General features: G+C 41.8%; 1 protein-coding gene across 2 annotated transcripts in view; it reads right to left on the bottom strand.

Annotated features, from left to right (window-relative positions):
• Positions 1-258: 258 nt before the first annotated feature.
• LOC115084962 (centromere protein M-like) overlaps positions 259-19,597 on the bottom strand; it is a 67,810-nt gene continuing 48,471 nt past the window's right edge. For both annotated transcript variants that reach the window (XM_029590433.1, XM_029590432.1), the window contains exons 3-6: positions 15,459-15,557; positions 2,727-2,806; positions 2,233-2,324; positions 259-1,698 (exon numbers count right to left, since the gene is read on the bottom strand). In XM_029590433.1, the coding sequence (XP_029446293.1) occupies positions 1,561-1,698; positions 2,233-2,324; positions 2,727-2,806; positions 15,459-15,557 (409 nt within the window). In that variant the 3' untranslated portion in view covers positions 259-1,560. The remainder of the gene's footprint in view (positions 1,699-2,232; positions 2,325-2,726; positions 2,807-15,458; positions 15,558-19,597) is intronic.

Raw genomic sequence — 19,597 nt, 5'->3', positions numbered from 1 at the left:
CATGTGACTAAAGTGAACTGCTTTCTTAAGGAAAAAGAGATATGAACAGTATTAGGAGACTGGATAAAAGAGCCAGTATAATGAGTTAAACAAATGCGATTTTATTCTTAAGAAATAAAACTGTAAAGATAAAATTGAAAACCTGGGTAAACTGCATGATAAAATTTCATAAATCATACAGTTAACAGCAAATACAGAAATTCATTGGTTATAGATGACTTAATAGTACTCCAATTTGAAATGGGAAAAAAAGGACAGTTTAAGACAAAGGGAAGAAAAGTTTATTTGTAAAGGCTAAGATTAGTATTTGCTTTGTACATGGAGGACTGCCATCAACATTAAATAAATACATTCATACAATCTGATTGAGTCAATGCATTTAGCATTTGTTAATACAGTATGCAGACTGTGCCAATCAAAAAACATTTAGGCTACAGATATAAATATTCACGAACTCCAAGACTACTAGAAATCTCATTTATGCTACATTTGTGGTCACTAAAACCATAGCAACAAAATGCAAGATTTCTAAAGCAGGAACAAACAGGCATCTCACTTACTTTTTGTAAAACACAAGGTGCTTTATTTCCTCACCTGACATCAAATAGTTATTCACACATTATCAGAAGTCATCAGAATAGAAGAGATTGCAGTGTGAGCATCTTAACTTGCACTTACTACACAGCAACAGTGTGTAAAACAAATAGGATTCTAACCAATGGGCTATTAAGACATGATCTTGCAAGAAACCTCAACAAAAAGTTGTTTTATGCTTCCAGCATAGCTAGGGTGTGTTTTTGTTTTTAATTATTTTGTTTGGTTTAGTGCAGGTTTAACTTGCATGACCTCATCTTCAGCAGCAAATCTACTCAAAAAATAGTTTAAACGAGGGTTACCCAGGTTGTTTTAGCTCATGAAGAGGAGCAGCCCTAGTTTTCAGCTCACCTCAATGTATTTGTAGCCCTTTCATTTCTTTAAAGGGGAAATCATATTTACAATGTGCCAAACAATGGGACAAAATCTGAACTAGCTCAGTTTCTTCCAGATAACCTGAATATGGACAGTCTACAGTAGCCTATCCTCCGAGCACCACATTCAGCTGAAGATTTTATTTTTTGTTGCGTAGAAATCAGAGAAATGGTATTATGGAGTGTTTCTGAAAAGGAGCCAATAAAGTTGAAATCTCACGGATCACGAAGCAAAGCACTCAAATTCTTGATGTTCATCCATTCTTACTCAGAGCAGAAACTTTTCATTGTTTATCTGCAGTAACAGTACAACCTATAGAACACTGACTGCACTTACACATTCTGACTAGTAAAAGAAACATTTCCTGGTTCTTCTACATAACTTCCAGTTTTCAAAAAACTGACTTCACGCTCTGCATACTCTGGCAAAAATCTTTAGAAGGATCACTTTGTTCATTTGACAAACAATGTGCAGGTAAACAAAAAAAAAATTTTTTAAAAGTAGTGTCCTTTGATCTATACATTTGGTAAGGAAACCAGAACCAAATTTATCTCACTCCTAGAGCTCTAGGGAGAATGATTTGATAAGTCACTATACAACCTCGGAAATGTGGCCTGTCCATCTCATCATGGAACCCAGATACAGAGCAGAAACCCCTGGCACATGCCCAGCACAGATGCGTAACAGCTGGAGAAGACGCTGTGCAGTATGGCAGCAATCTCCTTCAGACTGCAAAAAGAAAAAAGTATACAACAAAATTTAAAATTGCAAGTAAATTGATAAACAAGGGTTGTTTACAGTGTACCTAAAAATGAATGTTTATTAGCAAAGTTCCTGATTTCCTTCAATAGGTTACAGGTAGATTCTACAAAAAAAACACACACAACCATACATATTCATTGCAGATAACCATGCACTGAAAACCATAAGGGTGAGGGGGTACTCAAAGAGTCAGGAACCAGTGAACTAGGGTAACTGATCTGATCTATTCAGTTGGAGCTGGAGGAGTACCAAACAGCTGTTATATGGTAATGACTGCCACCAATGGCTGGGTCTATAACAATCAGCTGGAGCTGAAAGGCTTTTCACTGCTGGAGCAGGCCACCAAAGCAACACACTGATGCTCACTCTTCTAGATGGGAAAAACAAAAAGCTACAAAGAATCTGGAAGAAATAAAGTCACAAGTGATAGTATTGAAAGGGGCTCAGTTTCTAGTACTGACGATTAGACATTTTTCACAAAATATTTAAATATGTCCTTACATTTAGTTTAGAAAACAGCAGGATGCTGAGGTAGGAGTCTGCCAGCTTCTTAACTGTGGACATCTCAACAATAGCATGTTTCATTTCATCACCTGAGCAGTAAGAAAATGGTGAGGTTATCCTGGTTGAACACCACTTAAAGGAAAATTGGGAGGAAGGAGCAGATGCAAATGTGTGCATGCAGGAATGAATTTTGTGTGTGTGTGGGGGGGGGGGGGGGAGGAGAGGATGGAGTATGAAGGAGCAGTAGAAGAGAGGAGCATTAAAACAGAGAAAGTGGACAAAAAATAGACATGTGTTTATTTATTGCATGTGTTTGAGATCGAGGACTTGGAAATCCATCCAAAGTCTAGAAGCCTCAACTCAAGTCACTCCCACAGTGCTAGAACACATAGGGATTTCAAACACTTGTCACCCATGGCCCCACAGAGCAGAAAGGCAGTCTGGAAGCAATGTTTGGGTATGCTCTTCAGTGTCGCTGCCTGTTCACTTACCTCCTGTAGCAAGAAAGCACACTTTTCCCAGGAAGAAGCTGGCATCCACATGTGACAGTGATGACACCACTGTGGAATAGCTGGCAAAGGAAAAGAACGCAAAGACAATACATGTTTCCATGGAAGAGAACTGAATGGAGGAAGGAGTGGTACAGATGACAGACAAAAGAACTGCCAATTCCTTTCCTAATAATCCCCAGCATTCTATTTGCTTTCTTGGCTGCTGTTGCACACAGAGCAGAAATTTTCAGCGTATCAATGATAATACCTAGATCCTTTTCCCCCCCAAGTGATGAATCCTAATGTGGAACCTTGCATTTTGTAGCTATAATTTGGCATACTCTTCCCTAAGTGCATCACTTTGCACTTGTCCACATTAAATTTCATTTTCAATTTGTATGTCCAGTCTCCCAGTTTTGCAAGGTCCTCCCTCTTGCAATTTCTCACAGTCCTCTAGTGATTTGAATAATTGTCTCATCAGCAAATCTGATCACCTCATTTGTTGTTCCCATTTCCAGATCATTTATAAAGTATATTAAAATGCAGTGGTCCCAGAACAGATCCTTGGGGCACTCCATTATTCACCATTCTCCAATGGGAAAGTTTACCATTTAGCCCTACCCTTTTTATTTTTCTGTCTTAGCTAGTTTGTAATCCACAATAGGACACTGCCTCCTGTCCCATGACTTGTCCTAAATTGTCTCATGGGAAACTCAAATGTTTTCTGGAAATCAAGATACATCATATCAAATGGCTCATCTTTATCCACATGTTTATGACTTAAAAAAAAATGTAGCAGATTGGTGAGGCAAGACTTCCCTGACTAAATCCATGTTGGCTTTGTCCCATTAAACTGTCTATTTGTACGTTCAGCAATTTTGTTCTTTATGATAGTTTCCACCATTTTGCCTGGCATAGATGTCAGACTCACTGGTCTGTGGTTTCCTGGATCACTCCTTGATCGCTTTTTAAAAATTGGAGCACCATAAGATTTTTTTTTTTTTTTTAATGCTATTAGTTTACAAATTTCCAATAGCAGGTCCAAATTTTCATTTTTCAGTTCTTTCAGCACTCTGGTCCAGGTGATTTGCTACTCTTTAGTTTGTCAATTTATCCTAGGACATCTTTCAGGTTCACTAATATTTCAGTTCCTCTGAATTATATTTGAAAATCATTTCTAGCATGGGTATCTCATATCTTCCTTAGTAAGAACTGAAGCAAATGGAGAAATTACTTACCTGATAATTTTGCTTTCCTTAGTGTAGCCAGATGGACTCAGGACCAATGGGTTGTGCTCCTCTGCCAGCAGATGGAGACAGAGTCAGGTTTCAAATCTGACATAACCCTAGATACACCCCTGCAGTGACCTCAGCCCTTTAGTATTCTCTTCAAAAGCCACTGTGGATATACTATTGAAAAAACTTGATTAAAAAATGATTAACAGATAACCATAACTGTACTCAACCAAACAAACCGTGAACCCCAATAAGATTATAGATGCCCTGATCTAGGGACTGGATGACAGCTTACCCGTAACACTGCTAAACAAATTTATGGGAACACCTTCGTTGAAACAAGTAGATTTTAACAAGCTGAACACAAATGTGCATTTATTATTTCTGTATCATGTACAGTTTGCCAGAAAAGTGCAATATACATTAAGCATTGTTGTGTCTGTAGCAGCATAAGCTTTAATGGCAATGTTGGCACCAGAAAACAAAACTAAAAATGTTTTGCCGCAGATTTTCGTTTGTAATCGCTGTCCGACAATCACCCAGCATGGAGGGGTTCCACTTGCCTTGATACAGTTTCTCCATTTTGTCAATGTCTTGATGAAACCTTTCACCATGTTTGTCACTCACAGCGCCAAGGTTGTCTGGGAAGAAGTCCAAGTGGGAATGAAGAAAATGTATCTTCAATGACATGTTGCACTTCAATTTGTATGCCTGAAGCAGATTTTCAACCTGTTCGACAGTCTGCTGCCTTATAGTTGCCTAGAAAGTTACAAATGACATTCTTGAAGGCTGTCCATGCAACATGTTTCTGTACCTTGCAGAAGACCAAAGTGGCTGTCCTTTATCACAGCTCGGATTTGTGGGCCAACGAAAACACCTTTAATCTTGGCGCCACTTATGCATGGAAACATTTGCCGCAAATAATCAAAGGCTTTACTTTGCTTGTTCACTGCCTTAAAGTTTTTCATCAGCCCAAGTTTGACGTGCAAAGGTGGAAGAAATCTCTTACTTGGATCCACCAATGGGTCGTGCGCAACGTTCTTCTGCCCTGGAACCAACTTCTTGCGGAGGCGCCAGTCTTTTCTGACGTAATGAGACTCTCTTGCTTGACTGTCCCACTCACAAAGGAAGCAATAATACTTGGTGTAACCAAGCTGCAGACCCAGTAGAATTGCAACTACCTTCAGATCACCACACAAATTCCAGCTGTACTGGAATCTGCGTATTATTGTCAGCATTCTCTCTCTCCCCGGATTGCGTCAGGAAAAAGGTACAGAGGGCCGGGACCACAGCATGGCAGTCATACATCTCCGTCTCGGGGCCGCCCTGGAGTCGTAGGTTACATCTATGGTTCCAGTTTTCTAAGTCTTCCAGCTTAAGAAACATTGATTTCTGTATTAGCCTGTTTATCGCATTGGGATTGCAGTTTGTCTATTTTGTCCGCTTGGGCATCCAATCTTGTATCGCAGTCGTCTACTCTGCGGCCTATCTTGGCCATTTCCTCGTGGATTTGACAGTTTTTCCATCATTTCGTGTTTGTTTGCTTTTACGTCTTTTCGGAGGTCAGTGAAACACTGGCAGAATTCGTCCCTGGTGGGCACTTGTCGGCTGAAGGATCGAGTCGGCGTTTGTTACAGCATCACTGTTCTGTTTGCCTGCCATCTTGGTTCTTCCCGCTCCAGTAGGCCCTCCGGGTCCGCCCCGCTTTTAAAATAAGAATATTGGCTGAGATCGGTGCCTTTTCTCTTGGAAGCCATATAGGTTTGCACTGAGGACTGTCACAGAGTTCTCCAACTGTGCAGTGTAATGAGGATGGGAGGTGATTCTCACAGGTATTAGTTGTGGGTACTCAGGAGCTCCCTGTTCAAGCAGCCATCACAGCCCGTGACGTCACCAGCCTCTTCTCTCTCACTTTTCTAAAATGCTTCATTCCCTGCCGCCCTTCACTAATGCTTTCTTCTCTCCCCCACTTTCTCTTGTCTTTCATTTCCCTCTCCTCCTTGCTCACCTCCATTGGGAGACCACAGCTTGAATACTGTGTGCAGTTCTGGTCGCTGCATCTAAAAAAAAGATAGTTGCACTGGAGTTAGTGCAGAGAAGGGCAACCAAAATAAGAGGCATGGAACAGCTGCCCTATGAGGAAAGGCTAAGGAAGTTAGGGCTGTTCAGTTTACAGAAGAGACGACTGAGTGGGGAATATAATAGAGGTCTACAAAATCATGAAAGGGCTTGAACAAGTTAATATAAATTGATTATTTAATCTCTCAGATAATAGGATTGGGGGGCCACTACATGACGTTAGCAAGTAGCTCATTTAAAACAAATCGAACAATATTCTCTCACTCAGCGCATAGTTAAGCTCTGGAATTCATTGCCAGAAGATATGGTTACAGCAGTTAGTATAGCTGGGTTTACAAAAGGTTTTGATAAGTTCCTAGAGGAAAAATCCATAAACTGCTATTAATTAATAAGCAATAGTAGCAAGATTTATTTAATGTTTGGGTACTGTCAGGTACTTGTGACTTGGATTGGCCACTGTTGGAAACAGGATACTGGGCTTGATGGAACCTTGGTCTGACCCAGTATGGCATATCTTATGTTCTTATGTTAAGTTGGAATCCAGGTCAGATTGAGGAGCCATAATATGACCAGCAGCGCAGAGAGCAAGGCACTTATGTTTCTTGGCTGCCAACGCCATTGGTGGTGGTAACTGTGTTCAAATCGGCTCGTGTTTAAAAATTTATGCGCGCACATTTTGAGCGCCTAGGCGGGGCGCAGGGAGGAGAACGCACAGCCTGTGCCCCATGTTTTTCCTGTATCCTGTGCTTACTTTGTTATGCGTTTTAAGTACGCGCACGATGTTATGCATGTGGCACGTGCGCAGAGCCAACATACTGTGCATACAGACATCCTATGGAGGGCAATATGTGATACACAAAGATACATGCAAGATGGCACCGCCACGGCCTACCATGCGGTGTGCCAACCAAGTTTAAAACGGGGCCTAGCCCACTCATAAGCCCAGTTCCCTATGCCCCAACAGGATCGGGAACGACATTGGTACTGCACGCCAAGTAAATAGACCAGAGGAAGTCTTACTGAAAACTCCTTTTCTCTGAAGATAAATCTTCCTTTTTTTTTTTTTTTTTTTAAACTTACCTGAGCTAAACGCTTATCAGCTGAGTTCAGAGTGTCTCCGGCTGCAGGGAGAGAGGGCTTTGGCCGTCACCGCCTCACTTGGCTTCCTGCATCCATTGCCTTTCAGCTGCTTGAGCAGCAAAGTCCATGCCGGGAACTGGCCAAGGCACACCACACTGGCCAAGGAACTGGACCAAGGCACACCTTTGAGGGATTGCTGAAATCACCTCAGGAATTCTTAACTCGGGGAGGGACCTTTAGGTATCACCAGATAGCAGGGCTCAATCTTTTCTCCAATTTAAACGTAGAATTTCTTCTTCCAAAAGGTACAACGATCCCCATAGGGAAAGCATGTCTACATCTGCTGGAGACTGAAATACTGAAGGGCCGATGCCACTGCAGGGGTGTATCTAAGGTGATGTCAGTTTTGAAACCTGACAGTCTCCATCTGCTGGCAGGGGAGAACAGCCCATCGGCCCGAGTCCATTTGGCTACACACTAGGAAAGAATTCATTTACTCTCTGCTATGACTGTCATCCCTAAGTGCCCTTTTTACCCCTTGGTCCAACTGACTCTTGCAGGCTTTTTACTTCTAATGTACTTTTAAAAGTCTCAGTTTTTGCTCATAAAGCAAGCTTCTTTTCAAATTCTTTTTGCCTTCCTTATCAATGCTTTGCAACTAACTTGCCAGTGCTTATGCTGTTTCCCCATTTTCTTCATTCAGATCCCTTTTCCATTTCTTGAAAGATATTTTTAGCTATTTATAGCCTCTCACCTCACCTTTTAACCATGCTGGTAGTTTAGCCTTCCTTCCAATTTTTCCAATACGTGGAATATATTTGGCCTGAGCTTCCAAGACAGTATTTTAAACATTCGTGCCTGATCTAAACTCTTAACCTTTGCAGTTGCTTCTTTTGGGTTTTTTTCCTGACCATTTTCCTCATTTTATCAGTCACCTTTTTGAAAGTTAAATGCTGTCACAGTAGATTTCTTTACTGTCTTCCCTCCAATTAAGTCAAACTTGATCATGTTGGAAACACCTGGCAAAAGTGATACAACCCTTACCTCACACCAAATCCTGGGTTTCATTAAGGACTAGGTCACAAATAGTTTCCCCTCGTGTTCATTCTTGAACCAGCCTTTTTTTAAATCTAGGAACTTTACTATTCTAGAATGTCCTGATATGACATTCACCCAGTCAATACTGGGGTAAGTGAAATCACCCATTATTGTGCTGCTGATTTTGTTAGCTTCATTAATTTCTTTTAGCATTTCATTGTCTACTAGTTCATTCTAGCCATATGGATGGTAACCCCCCCTGTTATTTCATTTTCACCTGGAATTTCTATTCATAAAGATTCAACATTGCATTTTGTTTCCGGCAGAACCTTTATCCTGTTTGACTCGACTCAATTCCCTCTAATATATAGTGCCACCGCTCCATCAATTTTATCCATCCTATTTCGATATAATTTGTACCCTGGTATCACAGTGTCCCATTCCACCAGCTCTCAGATGCCAATTATACCTACTTCTTCATTCAGTGCTATGCATTCTAACTCTCCCATCTTATTTTTTAGACTTCTAGCATTTGTATACAGACATTTCAAAGATTTCTAGTTTGTATTAGCAACCTGCTTATCAGTTGACAGGGGTAATTTGGAATCTTTCTGCTCTGTCAACTCTTTACTAAAGGCACCTGGATCCATTTTAGCATTTGCCACCTCTCTACTGGAATGCCCTAATTTCCTATTCTCTTAGTATCTTTCAAAGATGCATCATTTCAAATCTTCAGAGCGACTGTCGGCTTTCCTTCTCATCTACTTTAAAAGCTGTTCTCTCGCCTTTTTAAAAGGTTAATGCCAGCAGCCTGGTTCCACACTGGTTAAGGTAGAGCCCATCCTTTCAGAAAAGGCATCCCACTTCTCCAAAATGATGTTCCTAACAAACCCAAAACCCTCTTCCCTGTACCATTGTCTCATCCATGCATTGAGACTCTGGAACTTTGCCTGTCTCTGGGATCCTGCATGTGCAATGGGAAGCATGTCTGGGGATGCTACCCTGGAGGTTCTCTATTTCAACTTTCTACCTAAAAACCTAAATTTGGCTTCCAGAACCTCCCTCCTACACTTTCCAATGTCACTGGTACCTACATATATCAAGATAGCCAGTTCCTCCCCATCACTATCTAAAATCCTATCTGACGTGTAAGGTCTGCCACCTCCGCACCAGGCAGGCAAGTTACTAAAATGATCCTCACGTCCACCAGCCACCCAGCTATCAACTTTCCTAATAAATAAGCTACAAGAGCCATCCTAGTCCTTCCCTCCTGGGCATGTGCCCCTGGAGACATATCCTTGGTACGAGAAGATATTACATCTTGAGTGCAGGTCCTAGCTACAGGATTGCTTCCTGCCTCAAGGCGATGCTCTCCTTCCAGGGGCTGCCAGATTGGAGATGGGACTTTTGTTATGTCCCTGAAGGTCTCCTCTATATGTCTAGTCTCCCTTAGCTCCTCCAGGTCTTCCACTCTAGCCTCCAGGGTTCAGACTCGTTCTGACAGCCAGGAGCTCTTTGCACCTAGTGCACATATACAACCTCTCACCAGCCAGGAAATAATCATACATGTGGCACTTGGTGCAAAAGACTGCAAAGCATCTCTGCTGGACTGCTTTCTGCATCTTAATTTTCTTGATTTGTTAGAGTTAAAATTTCTAAGGGCGTAAGGATGTAAAGTTAACCTAAAGTACTTTCAGTCAATTTATTTTATATTTATCTGAAAATGACCCTCAACTCTACAATTAAACTAGTTATATCTATCTAGTTACCAACCTTATTGACTATTTTTGAATTAAATTTTTCTATACAAAATCTGTAGTACATTTATAAGAAGGAACTTTTGAGTTGCAGCACGCACTTCTGGTCCTCTTCTGCTGCAAGGGGTGCAGAGCCTCTGGAAGCTGGTGCTGTGGAGCCTGAAGCTTAGATAGTTCATGGTAACCTCTGGAGTCCTTTCCCAGGGGCTGCTGGGTAAAGGTATGCAGATGAGCCTTCCGGGGCCACAGAAGGCAAGGCAGGGGACTGAACTTAGATGCTCAGCACAGAGTGTCTAAAGTCAAGTCATTCATATACCTAGCCTAACTATATGTGCCCTTAACGTGAGTCATCCAAATTCAAAGAAATGTTTTAGGTATCCATACTCTGAATATAGGTGCCTCAAGTCATGCAAGTATATTTGAGTGCTCAGTGCTGAACAATGTGTCTTCAGTACCTGAAAAATGACCTGAGAAAAAAGTTTATAGAAAATTTCATGTACATTTGTGCTCCCTTCCAATATTTCTTCCAAGCTTATTTTTTCTGTAAAGAACACACACACATCGATTACAAGGTATGTGAAAAAGGAACTCAAATACCAAAGCAGCCATACACAGCACTGAAAAACACAAAGCAGGAGAAAAGGAAGAGAAGAAATGAAAAGGAGAAAGACAGGAAGTTGCAAACAAAGGAGAGAGCAGCAAGGGAAACTGGAGTGATGCAGGCTAGAAGAGGATGTTTATTCACAGGAACTATAAAGACAGCCAACTTGAAAAGTATTTCCTGCATGTGTCGCTCTTGAGCATGGTTAGCTTCTCCTTTATTAAAATGTTCCAAATCTTAGCAGCTGAAAAATTTTGAGGAAAGAGCTGGGGTTTTTCCATCTTGCTATATGCTGAGTTCATGGACTCTTGGGCTGAGGTAGAGTTGGCGCAACCTGCAGGAAGGAGTGCTGCAGGTCCCCATTGTCAGCAGGAGGACCTGGATGAGGCAGAGGCCCAACTGGAGCTTCACCTTTACCAGCCCACATTTCCCTCAGTTTGAGCCTTTGAGTGACGGGGCAGACAGCTCTTAGGTAGGGACCTCTGCTTATGGAAATATCAGTTGAGGTTGCTGGGTCAGAGATGACATAGGGCAGGCGGATCCTATATCAGGCTGAAGTCAGTGGCAGGCAGCAGTCAAGAGGATCCAGGAGTCAGGCCAAGGTCAATACTGAGTATCTGTCTGAAGGGAAGGAAGGAAGAATAGGCAGGGCAGAACAAGGAGATGAACAGGTGGGTGACGGGAGACAAAGGACTGAAGACATTAGAACTGAAGAATGAAGACAAGGATCACAGGAACTGATGATGAACACTGAAGCAACTCACACTACTAACAGAAGCGAGACCTGTTGCTGAGGCATTGGTGACGTATCAGCCCAAGGCCTTATATAGGCCTGAGAAGATATCATCCAGAGATGCCTCCTGGATGATACAAGCAAGACGGTCCAGGGTAACAAGCTCACAGACCACCAAATACAACACTATAATCATGATTAACTGCTATCATTAAGCACTAGGATAGAGACACCCTAGAATAAAAGCAGCATCTAGGGCAGCTACAACTAGCAGCAGCACAAACATTTTAAATTTCAGAACGAAATGCCAACAAAGGGAAAAAATCTCTGCCAATGAGCTGCCAGAAGGGCTGATGGGGTATGCCTATCATGTTTACTGGAACTACAACCCATCCAACCTAAGGGAAGCCCAATAACACCTTAGAAACTCAGTACAAAGTGAAGAGACTAAAACTTCCTTAATTTCCAGTACTGGCAATTAGCCCTCAGCTTCAAAATCATTGTCCAAGTAAAACTTCCATCTATGGTGGTGATGAAAGCTCTTCAGATGGATACTGGTCATATAGCAGTGCCTAACCTCTACATGTGTATGAGAAGCCTGGCAGATACTGCCTGCAGTCCTACTAGATTTACTTCTCTTATACAAGATTTCATTTCCATGTTTTTCTTTGTAGAGTTCTGGTAGCTGTACAGACCCTGGATGAAAACTGAAATCTTATAGGTTGTGAGAGCTTTTATCAGACAAATAAAGAGTTGTATTGCATGAGCTATGACCATGAAAGGTCCCTTCTGTTGTAACCTCAAGCTCCCTATTGGTCTTCCAGAAAATGCAGGTGCAAAGTGAGTACTTTTGCACCTGCCCCCACCATAGAAACAGAACACGGTAGCAGGTTAAAACCACATGGCCCAGTCACATCTACTCAGCTTTATAGGCCTGAATTTTCAAAGGGAAATGCCATAGGGAATTTTGCCTTTGAACAGCTTATTTACAAGTCCAAGCTACTTAGGCACTTAAAAATTTGCCCCATGCAAGATTTAAACAGGGTTTGCAAGCTTCATTTTCAAAGGGAATACCCCCTTACCCCTGTGGAGTTTCCCTTTGGAAACTGAAGCAGCAGCACAAAGTGGGTACTTAATTCTTGTGTACATTTCTATTTCATATTTAGAAATCCCTTCCCCAAAGAAGGGGATCCAAAATAGTTTACATCACAAAACATTTCAGACAAGGATAATCATTAAAATGCTTAATACAATACCTATGCCAGCCTTTTTGGGTTGGCGAGGGGGATTTTGAGATTCGAACATACATGGGAACCGAATGGTTTGATCTCATTTTCCTCGTTAAGTGCACGCTTCAAGTTACTGGCTCATGAAGTGTTTCACTACCTGCATCTGCGTCACTTTGAGACAGGGGGGTGCATGGAGATTTAGTGAAGGGAATTACCTTTGAGAACTTACATAGAGAGGCAGATAAAATTACCAAAATCTTATCCAAAATATATTTAGTGTTAAACAGGATCCCCAACATAAACATTCATTTATTAGAGCATGGGAACAAAATTTGCAGAAAGAAATTCCAGAGCATACCTGGAGAGACATTTTCAGAAATATAGGCTAGGGTTTAATTTCAGCGGGTCTTATTGAGAATGGATATAAAGTCTTATATCGCTGGCATTATACCCCAGAAAAATCGAAGAGAATTTTTCCAGAATCCTCAGACCAATATTGGAAAGGCTGTGGTGAGCTCGGTACCTTCCTTCATTTATGGTGGGACAAGCCGTAAAGCCCGTTAAAACGGGCTACATCCCTCTGTCTCTCACCTCCCCCTCATTCTCTCTCCCCTCACTCTTCACCACCCCCCCCCCCCCACCCACTCCTCTCCACCCTCCCTCTCCTCTCACTCAGTCCCCCCTCTCCCTCACTCCCTCCCACTCAGTCCCCCCTCTCCCTCCCTCCCACTCAGTCCCCCTCTCCCTCCCTCCCTCCCTCCCACTCACTCAGTCCCCCTCTCCCTCCCTCCCTCCACCCACCTCCATTTCCTCCCGGCGCCGTAAGCGCGACTTCCCGCAACCCTCACCCGGCTCCATTAACTCCTCCCGCTCCTGCCGGCAGATCTCGGGGGGGGTCACTCCCGCGCGCGCGGCAGTGACCCCCCCGAGATCTGCCGGCAGATCTGGGGAGGAGAAGCAGCGGCACCGCGCGCGCGCGCGGCGCCGCTGCTTCTCCTCCCACTCCTGCGGCCCCACCGCCATTTTTTTTTCTGATCGACATCCTTGCCCGCACATGCGCAGTAGAGCTGCGCTCTACTGCGCATTTGCGGGCCGGTCACAGGCCATTTATAAGGTAGATTGCCCTTCGGTACAGGTTTCAGAATGGTTGAGCTCCCTCTTTAAAGGTAAAGTTGTCACTTACACCAGCTCAAGCTCTTTTGAGCGTTGATATACCCATAGACAGGTATATGCAAAAGACGGTAAAACAAGTGATCCTGGCTACTAGATGCGAACTAGCTCTTAAATGGAAAGATAAGACTTTCCTCATTGCAACTAGTCCAGACTAGACAAGCTAGGAAAGATTACAGCCTTTAGAAATAGAACACATGCACATTTCTTAGAAGTGTGGACATGTTATATTCAATGGATATCTAACCCATAAAAGGATACCAATGTTGGCCAAGTATATCCTATTGGGCTCAAGGATAGCACCTGTTTAGGAGGTTAAATTAGCAAATTATTGGGCTCTTAGTTCCCTGTGAATTGGACTAGAGGGGGGGGGTTGAAATGGGAAAAGAGAGAGACAATTTTGGTATACAAGGTATTATTTAACTGGATGGGGTCAAGATGTTTTCATTGGTTTGTATAATTGAGAATTTTGTCAGCCCCATTTGCATCAGACACAGCTATGCATCTTTTGTATACAAGTAACATGTATATAGACTGCTGTGTATGGTAACAGGAGTTATTAATTAATACTTATATTTGCTCTTGAATAAAATTCTTTAATTAACAAAATAAAATGCTTAATACAAACTACACCAATCCCCACTCATTAGGGGAGGTAACAGGTCCACTCAGTTTCATTACAATTAAAAAAAAATCACCACATTTAAATCCTATTACTACCCCTTTCAGGTCCCAAGCATAATATCAAAACAAAACCAAAAATAGACATGAGCACTCATCCCATTTGCACTTGTTCTGAAGCATGTGGAAAGTACATGTGGGGCAGTCACACTGTCTCCCCCTAACCTAGCTGCCCCCCTTAATTGCCACAGGTAGAAGCGCTTGCATTGATGAGGGGTGGACAATTTTCAACTTCTCATAGCAAGTAAAATACCACTCTACCAACAGGAAGGTCTTTGAAAATTGCCCTCTTAATGACCAAACCAGAAAAATGTGGAAAGCTAATTATCCAGAAAAATAGGGCTTACTGAATTAAGAAAATTCTATTTTGGCAAATCCCAATGGGAAATAGCCAAAAACCTACAAGAAACCCATTGTCAAGAGTGGTATGAGACTACCAAGAATTCTACCATTTTATCCCGAATTCTGTATAATTTACAACCTTTTCTAAATATTTGATGGCTGCATGACTTTAGGAAGTACTAGTAATTATATCATGAAAAGGAATGGCCCAACTAGTGGTTTAAGGGTTAGATCGCTGGACTATGAATCTGAAGAAGTTCTGGGATATGAATTCAAGACTCCCCTTGGCCACTGACTAAATGGACATGGCTTTGCTCACTGTGCCTCCAAGAGCCAGTTGAAGTCAATACACTTGCCCTAAATTGGCTTTCAAATCAGGATTATACTTTTACTAATTTTACCAAAGTGATATTGGCAAGGTCTGGCAACAAAGAACCTCCATGCACTGCTAGCAGTGATCCATTCTTCAGCAAAATGACTTCTACATCAAGTATTATTGTAGCACTCCCACATGTAAGCACAGTTTCTTAAAAACTTAACCTCCTACTAGACATTTTAAGTCTAGATTTTCCAACTGGGCAAATCCCTGCATCTGAGATGGGTGCAAGGATACTAGGCATGTTGTGGACAGAACTGAGATTATCCACAGTTGTCCATGAGACAATGGTGCTGGATTGATGGCAGATAAGAGCCAGTTTCTATAACATTACAAATCCTAACACACACCTGATGGTAACACAACCTTCCTGAGACTGGATTTCTGAAGTGGACCAATTATATACTGTACCTGAATTGACTCTGTAGGTTGATCAGGAATACAATCAGGTCGAGACGGGGCCGGAGATGATCCTTTTCCACAGGGAGAGGCAGGGACTTTGCCAAATGGCTGAAAGCAAAAAATGACATTTTAATTCTTTTTTTTGAATTAAAGATTTTTATTGTTATTCAAACAAATACATAGCACTAACAGTAAAGAAAAAAAAAAGATTCATATCCTGAATCGGGCCAATTGACTCATTTTCATAGAAAGAAATAAAGCATTCCCCTCCCTCCAATAAGATCTAGAGGAATTTATCAAGACAGTAACTTCCATTCCCTGGTATCATGATGGTTCAAGTTTGATTAGTTTTCGCCCAATGTAAATAAGGACCCCATATTGCTTAAAATTTTAATTTGCTTTTAGACAGAGCAGCTGAAATGGCTGCCATTCTGCAATAAGAATTTACTTGTTGAAATATTTGTAAAGATGGAATTCTTGGCGACTTCCAGTGAAGTGCTATAGCTATTCTAGTTGCAATAAAAACTTGACAAAAATAATATCTGTTTCTGTCAATGGTGTGTGGGGGATATTAAGCAGTGCAAAGCCAGCATCAAGTAAATTGCTAAGCCCCAGGATCTTTTCCAACCAGTGTATTACCACCTTCCAAAACTCAAATCTTCCCACAGCTCCATGTATAAAAGAAGGTCCCCTCATGCCCTCCAGCATTGTTCACTGAATTTAGGATATCTACAGTGTAGGGTGTGGGGAGTAAGGTACTATCTGGTAAGTATCTTATAGCAATTTTCCTGCAATGCTGTAGCAGGGGTGGAAGGGAAATAGAACTAAAAGGTTACTAAAGGCCAAGAGTAACAGATAAGTATGAGAGAGAAAGAGAAAAAAAAAGTGTGGAAGCTTGCTGGGCAAACTGGATGGGCCATTTGGTCTTCTGCCATCATTTCTATATAGAGCATTTCCGTACAGAGTCATAAACCTGGTCCGATTATCAGATTTGATAGCCCTAGACCGGCTTCCCAAGCAATATGGGGGTGAGGTTGTTTTACTGGTCTATTTAAGATTGCGTATATTTTAGAAATCAGACCTCTTTTCTTATTTGCATCCTCACAATAGTGCTCAAATAGTGGTTTCCCTTGATTTAAGAAGGTGTCATTTCTGATTATCTCAGAAAATGCAATACTTTATAACCAGCCAGGAAGTCACTATTAGATAAATGGTAGGTATCTCATATGTCATCCCACTTCATAATAGAGCCTCCCCATAGTAAATGTTCAACCCTGGTAATTCCATGTATACGTCATACCCTGAACGATTTATTAAGTCTCCTGGCCAGGAAATGACTACTTAAAAAAAAAAAAGTGAGTTAATCAAAATATTCCATATTTCCCACTAGGCATGTTTGTCATTTGAGCCAAACTCATGGTTGTCTCCAAAGAGATTGCCAATTCACCCACAATAGTCCAGGTATCGTGGGGTTGCCACGGCATTGTTTACAGAGGCATGCCTCCTACAATAGTTTCTTCAAAAGTCACCCACTGTTTTACAGAGGTTTCACTATGCATATCTGGAATTGCTTTAAGTTGGGCAGCCACGTACCAACATTCTAGGTTGGCACCCCCAAACCACCTCTTTCTCTGGGTTGATAGAGCAAACGGCACAATACTCTTGAAGGCCTCCTTCGCCAAATAAAGTCAAATATTTCTCTTTGCCAAACACAAAGTATGGTGGAGCTTAGAAAAATTAGTAATATGATAAGTATAGAAGTCAAGGTAACATTCATTTTCACTACAGCAATGCGTCCCATCCAGGAAAATTGCTCCCTGTCCCATTTATTTAAATCCTTCTCTAATATGCAGATCAGCGGGACACAATTAAGTTGAAACAGATCTGTCACATTGGGACAGATGTGCACCCCTAAATATTTAATAGAGGTTGATGCCCATTTAAAAGGATAGTGAGATCTGAGCTCTGTTACAGCTGTTCAACATTAATATTTAGAATTTCAGATCTATCTTAAATCCATATACCACACTAAATGCTTGCAATTCAGCAGTGACATTTTGTAAAGATTGAGCTGGGTAGATAAAGTTAATAAAATGTCATCAGCAAAAAGAGAAATTTTTAAATTCAAGTTTCCCTTCTGTACCCCAGAAATGCCCAGATTCCCTTATTCTTATAGTGAACGGTTCAAGAAAGAGTGCAAATAGAGGGGACAATGGACATCCCTGATGTGTACCTCTTTGCACTGAAAAATAGAGCCATATCCCCCATTCACCTTAACCCATGCTAGCGGGTCTTGATATAATGATTTCACCCAGGTCATTAAAAGAAAGAGCCAAATCTCATCCTCTCCATTGTCACAAATAATTCCCAGTGGACTATGTCAAATGCCTTTTCAGCATCTATGGACAGTAAAAGAGTATTCTTTTTTTAGTCCACCATAAGAGAAAGTTTGCTTACTGTAAATGGTGTTTTCTGTAGATAGATGAATTAGCCATGCTGTCTGGGTACAGTCTTCCGTGCCACTAGGTGGCAGAGCTCTAAGTATAGCAAAGTCTTTCAGCCGGGTGCTCTCTCTTATAACCTCTAATTCACCTCAGGCTCCTCAGTCAGTATTAAAGCAAGTGCAGGTTATGCTGGAACTGTTCGGGGAGGCGGGTGGATCAGCATGGCTAATTCAGCTGCTATCTACAGAAAACACCGTTTACAGTAAGCAAACTTGCTCTTTTCAAGTAGATAAGCAGCTGAATTAGCCATGCTGTCTGGAGTCCTCAGCTGAAGTATTGAGCTTTTATGTGGATTGATTGTTAATTTTCTCAATACAAGTCTTTAGGCGGACAGTTCCTATGAAGGCTGTATATTCGATGAACATGTGCTCATCTGTAGGGTGGTCCTACCCATTACTGCATCATCCACAAATATCTATGATGGGAACTTCATGGAGATGGGCCATCGAAGCTGCTAGTGCACGAACTTGATGCGCTTTTGGATTAGAAGAAAATCTGCGAAAGTTGCTGATAACAAAATTGAATACAGTTCGAAATCCACGTGGAAAGCACTCTTTTAGTCACCGGACGTCCTTGTGCGTTCAGGTTGAAAGATAGAAAGAGTTGTGAAGGTTGGTTAGGTGAAGTAGTGCGCTGCTTGTAATAAGCCAGTGCACGTTTACAGTCCATAGTATGGAGCTTCCTGTCATTTTCATTTGCATGAGGTTTCGGATGAAGAGTTGGTAAGGTTATGGTCTGGTTAATGTGAAAACTGGAAATAACCTTTGGTAGGAATTTTGGGTAAGTTTGAAGAGTCACCTTGTTGTGGTGAAATTGAAGATAAAGCGGGTAGTGGACTAGCGCTTGCAGTTCACTTACTCTTGTTGCTGAAGTTAACGCAACTAGGAAAAGTACTTTCCATGAAAGGTATTGAAGGTGACAAGTGTCCAATGGTTCAAAAGGGGGGCGCATTAGCTGTTCAATGGCCACGTTAACGTCCCATGGTACTGGTGGTTTTTGCAATGGAGGGCGTAAGCATAACACTCCTTTCATGAATCTGGAGACTAAAGTATGACAAGAAATGGGTTCTCCATTAAGTATGGTAAGCTGCAATAGCACTTAGATGATCTCTGAGTGAGGAAGCTGCCAGACCTTCATTATAAAGTAAATTGAGGTATGAAAGAAGTTGTTCAGGTGGGCAAGTGAACAGATCTGTTTCTGTTGTTGAACACCAAGAAGCATAGCGAAACCACTTTCTTTTGTAATTGAGTCAAGTGGAAGGCTCTCTCGAGGATACCAAGATCTCTTGAAGATCAGGAGAAATATCTAGGTGTTGGTATGCAATCTGTTCAACCTCCAGGCTGTGAGATGTAGGAAGGAATGAAGAGGATTGTAGGAGAGACCCGTTGTCCTGGGTTAGAAGTGGAGGGCTGTTTTCCAGGGGAATGGGGTTGCATATCGATAGATGAACTAGGTAACTGTACCATGGTTGTCTTGGCCAAACTGGTGCTATTAAGATCAAATCGGCCTCGCCTTCTATGCATCTCTGTATGGTGCAGGAGATGAGGTATTGATGGAAATGCATACAGTAGGTTGTGAGATCAACTCACGAGAAAGGCATCAGACGCGATTCTTTTTGAGCTGGGGTATATTGAACAGAAGCTT

Source organism: Rhinatrema bivittatum, chromosome 2 (assembly GCF_901001135.1).
Source record: "Rhinatrema bivittatum chromosome 2, aRhiBiv1.1, whole genome shotgun sequence".
NCBI classification, from domain to species: Eukaryota; Metazoa; Chordata; class Amphibia; order Gymnophiona; family Rhinatrematidae; genus Rhinatrema; species Rhinatrema bivittatum.
Note: the sequence above shows the minus strand (reverse complement) of the source record. Positions and strands in the feature narration are given on the sequence as shown.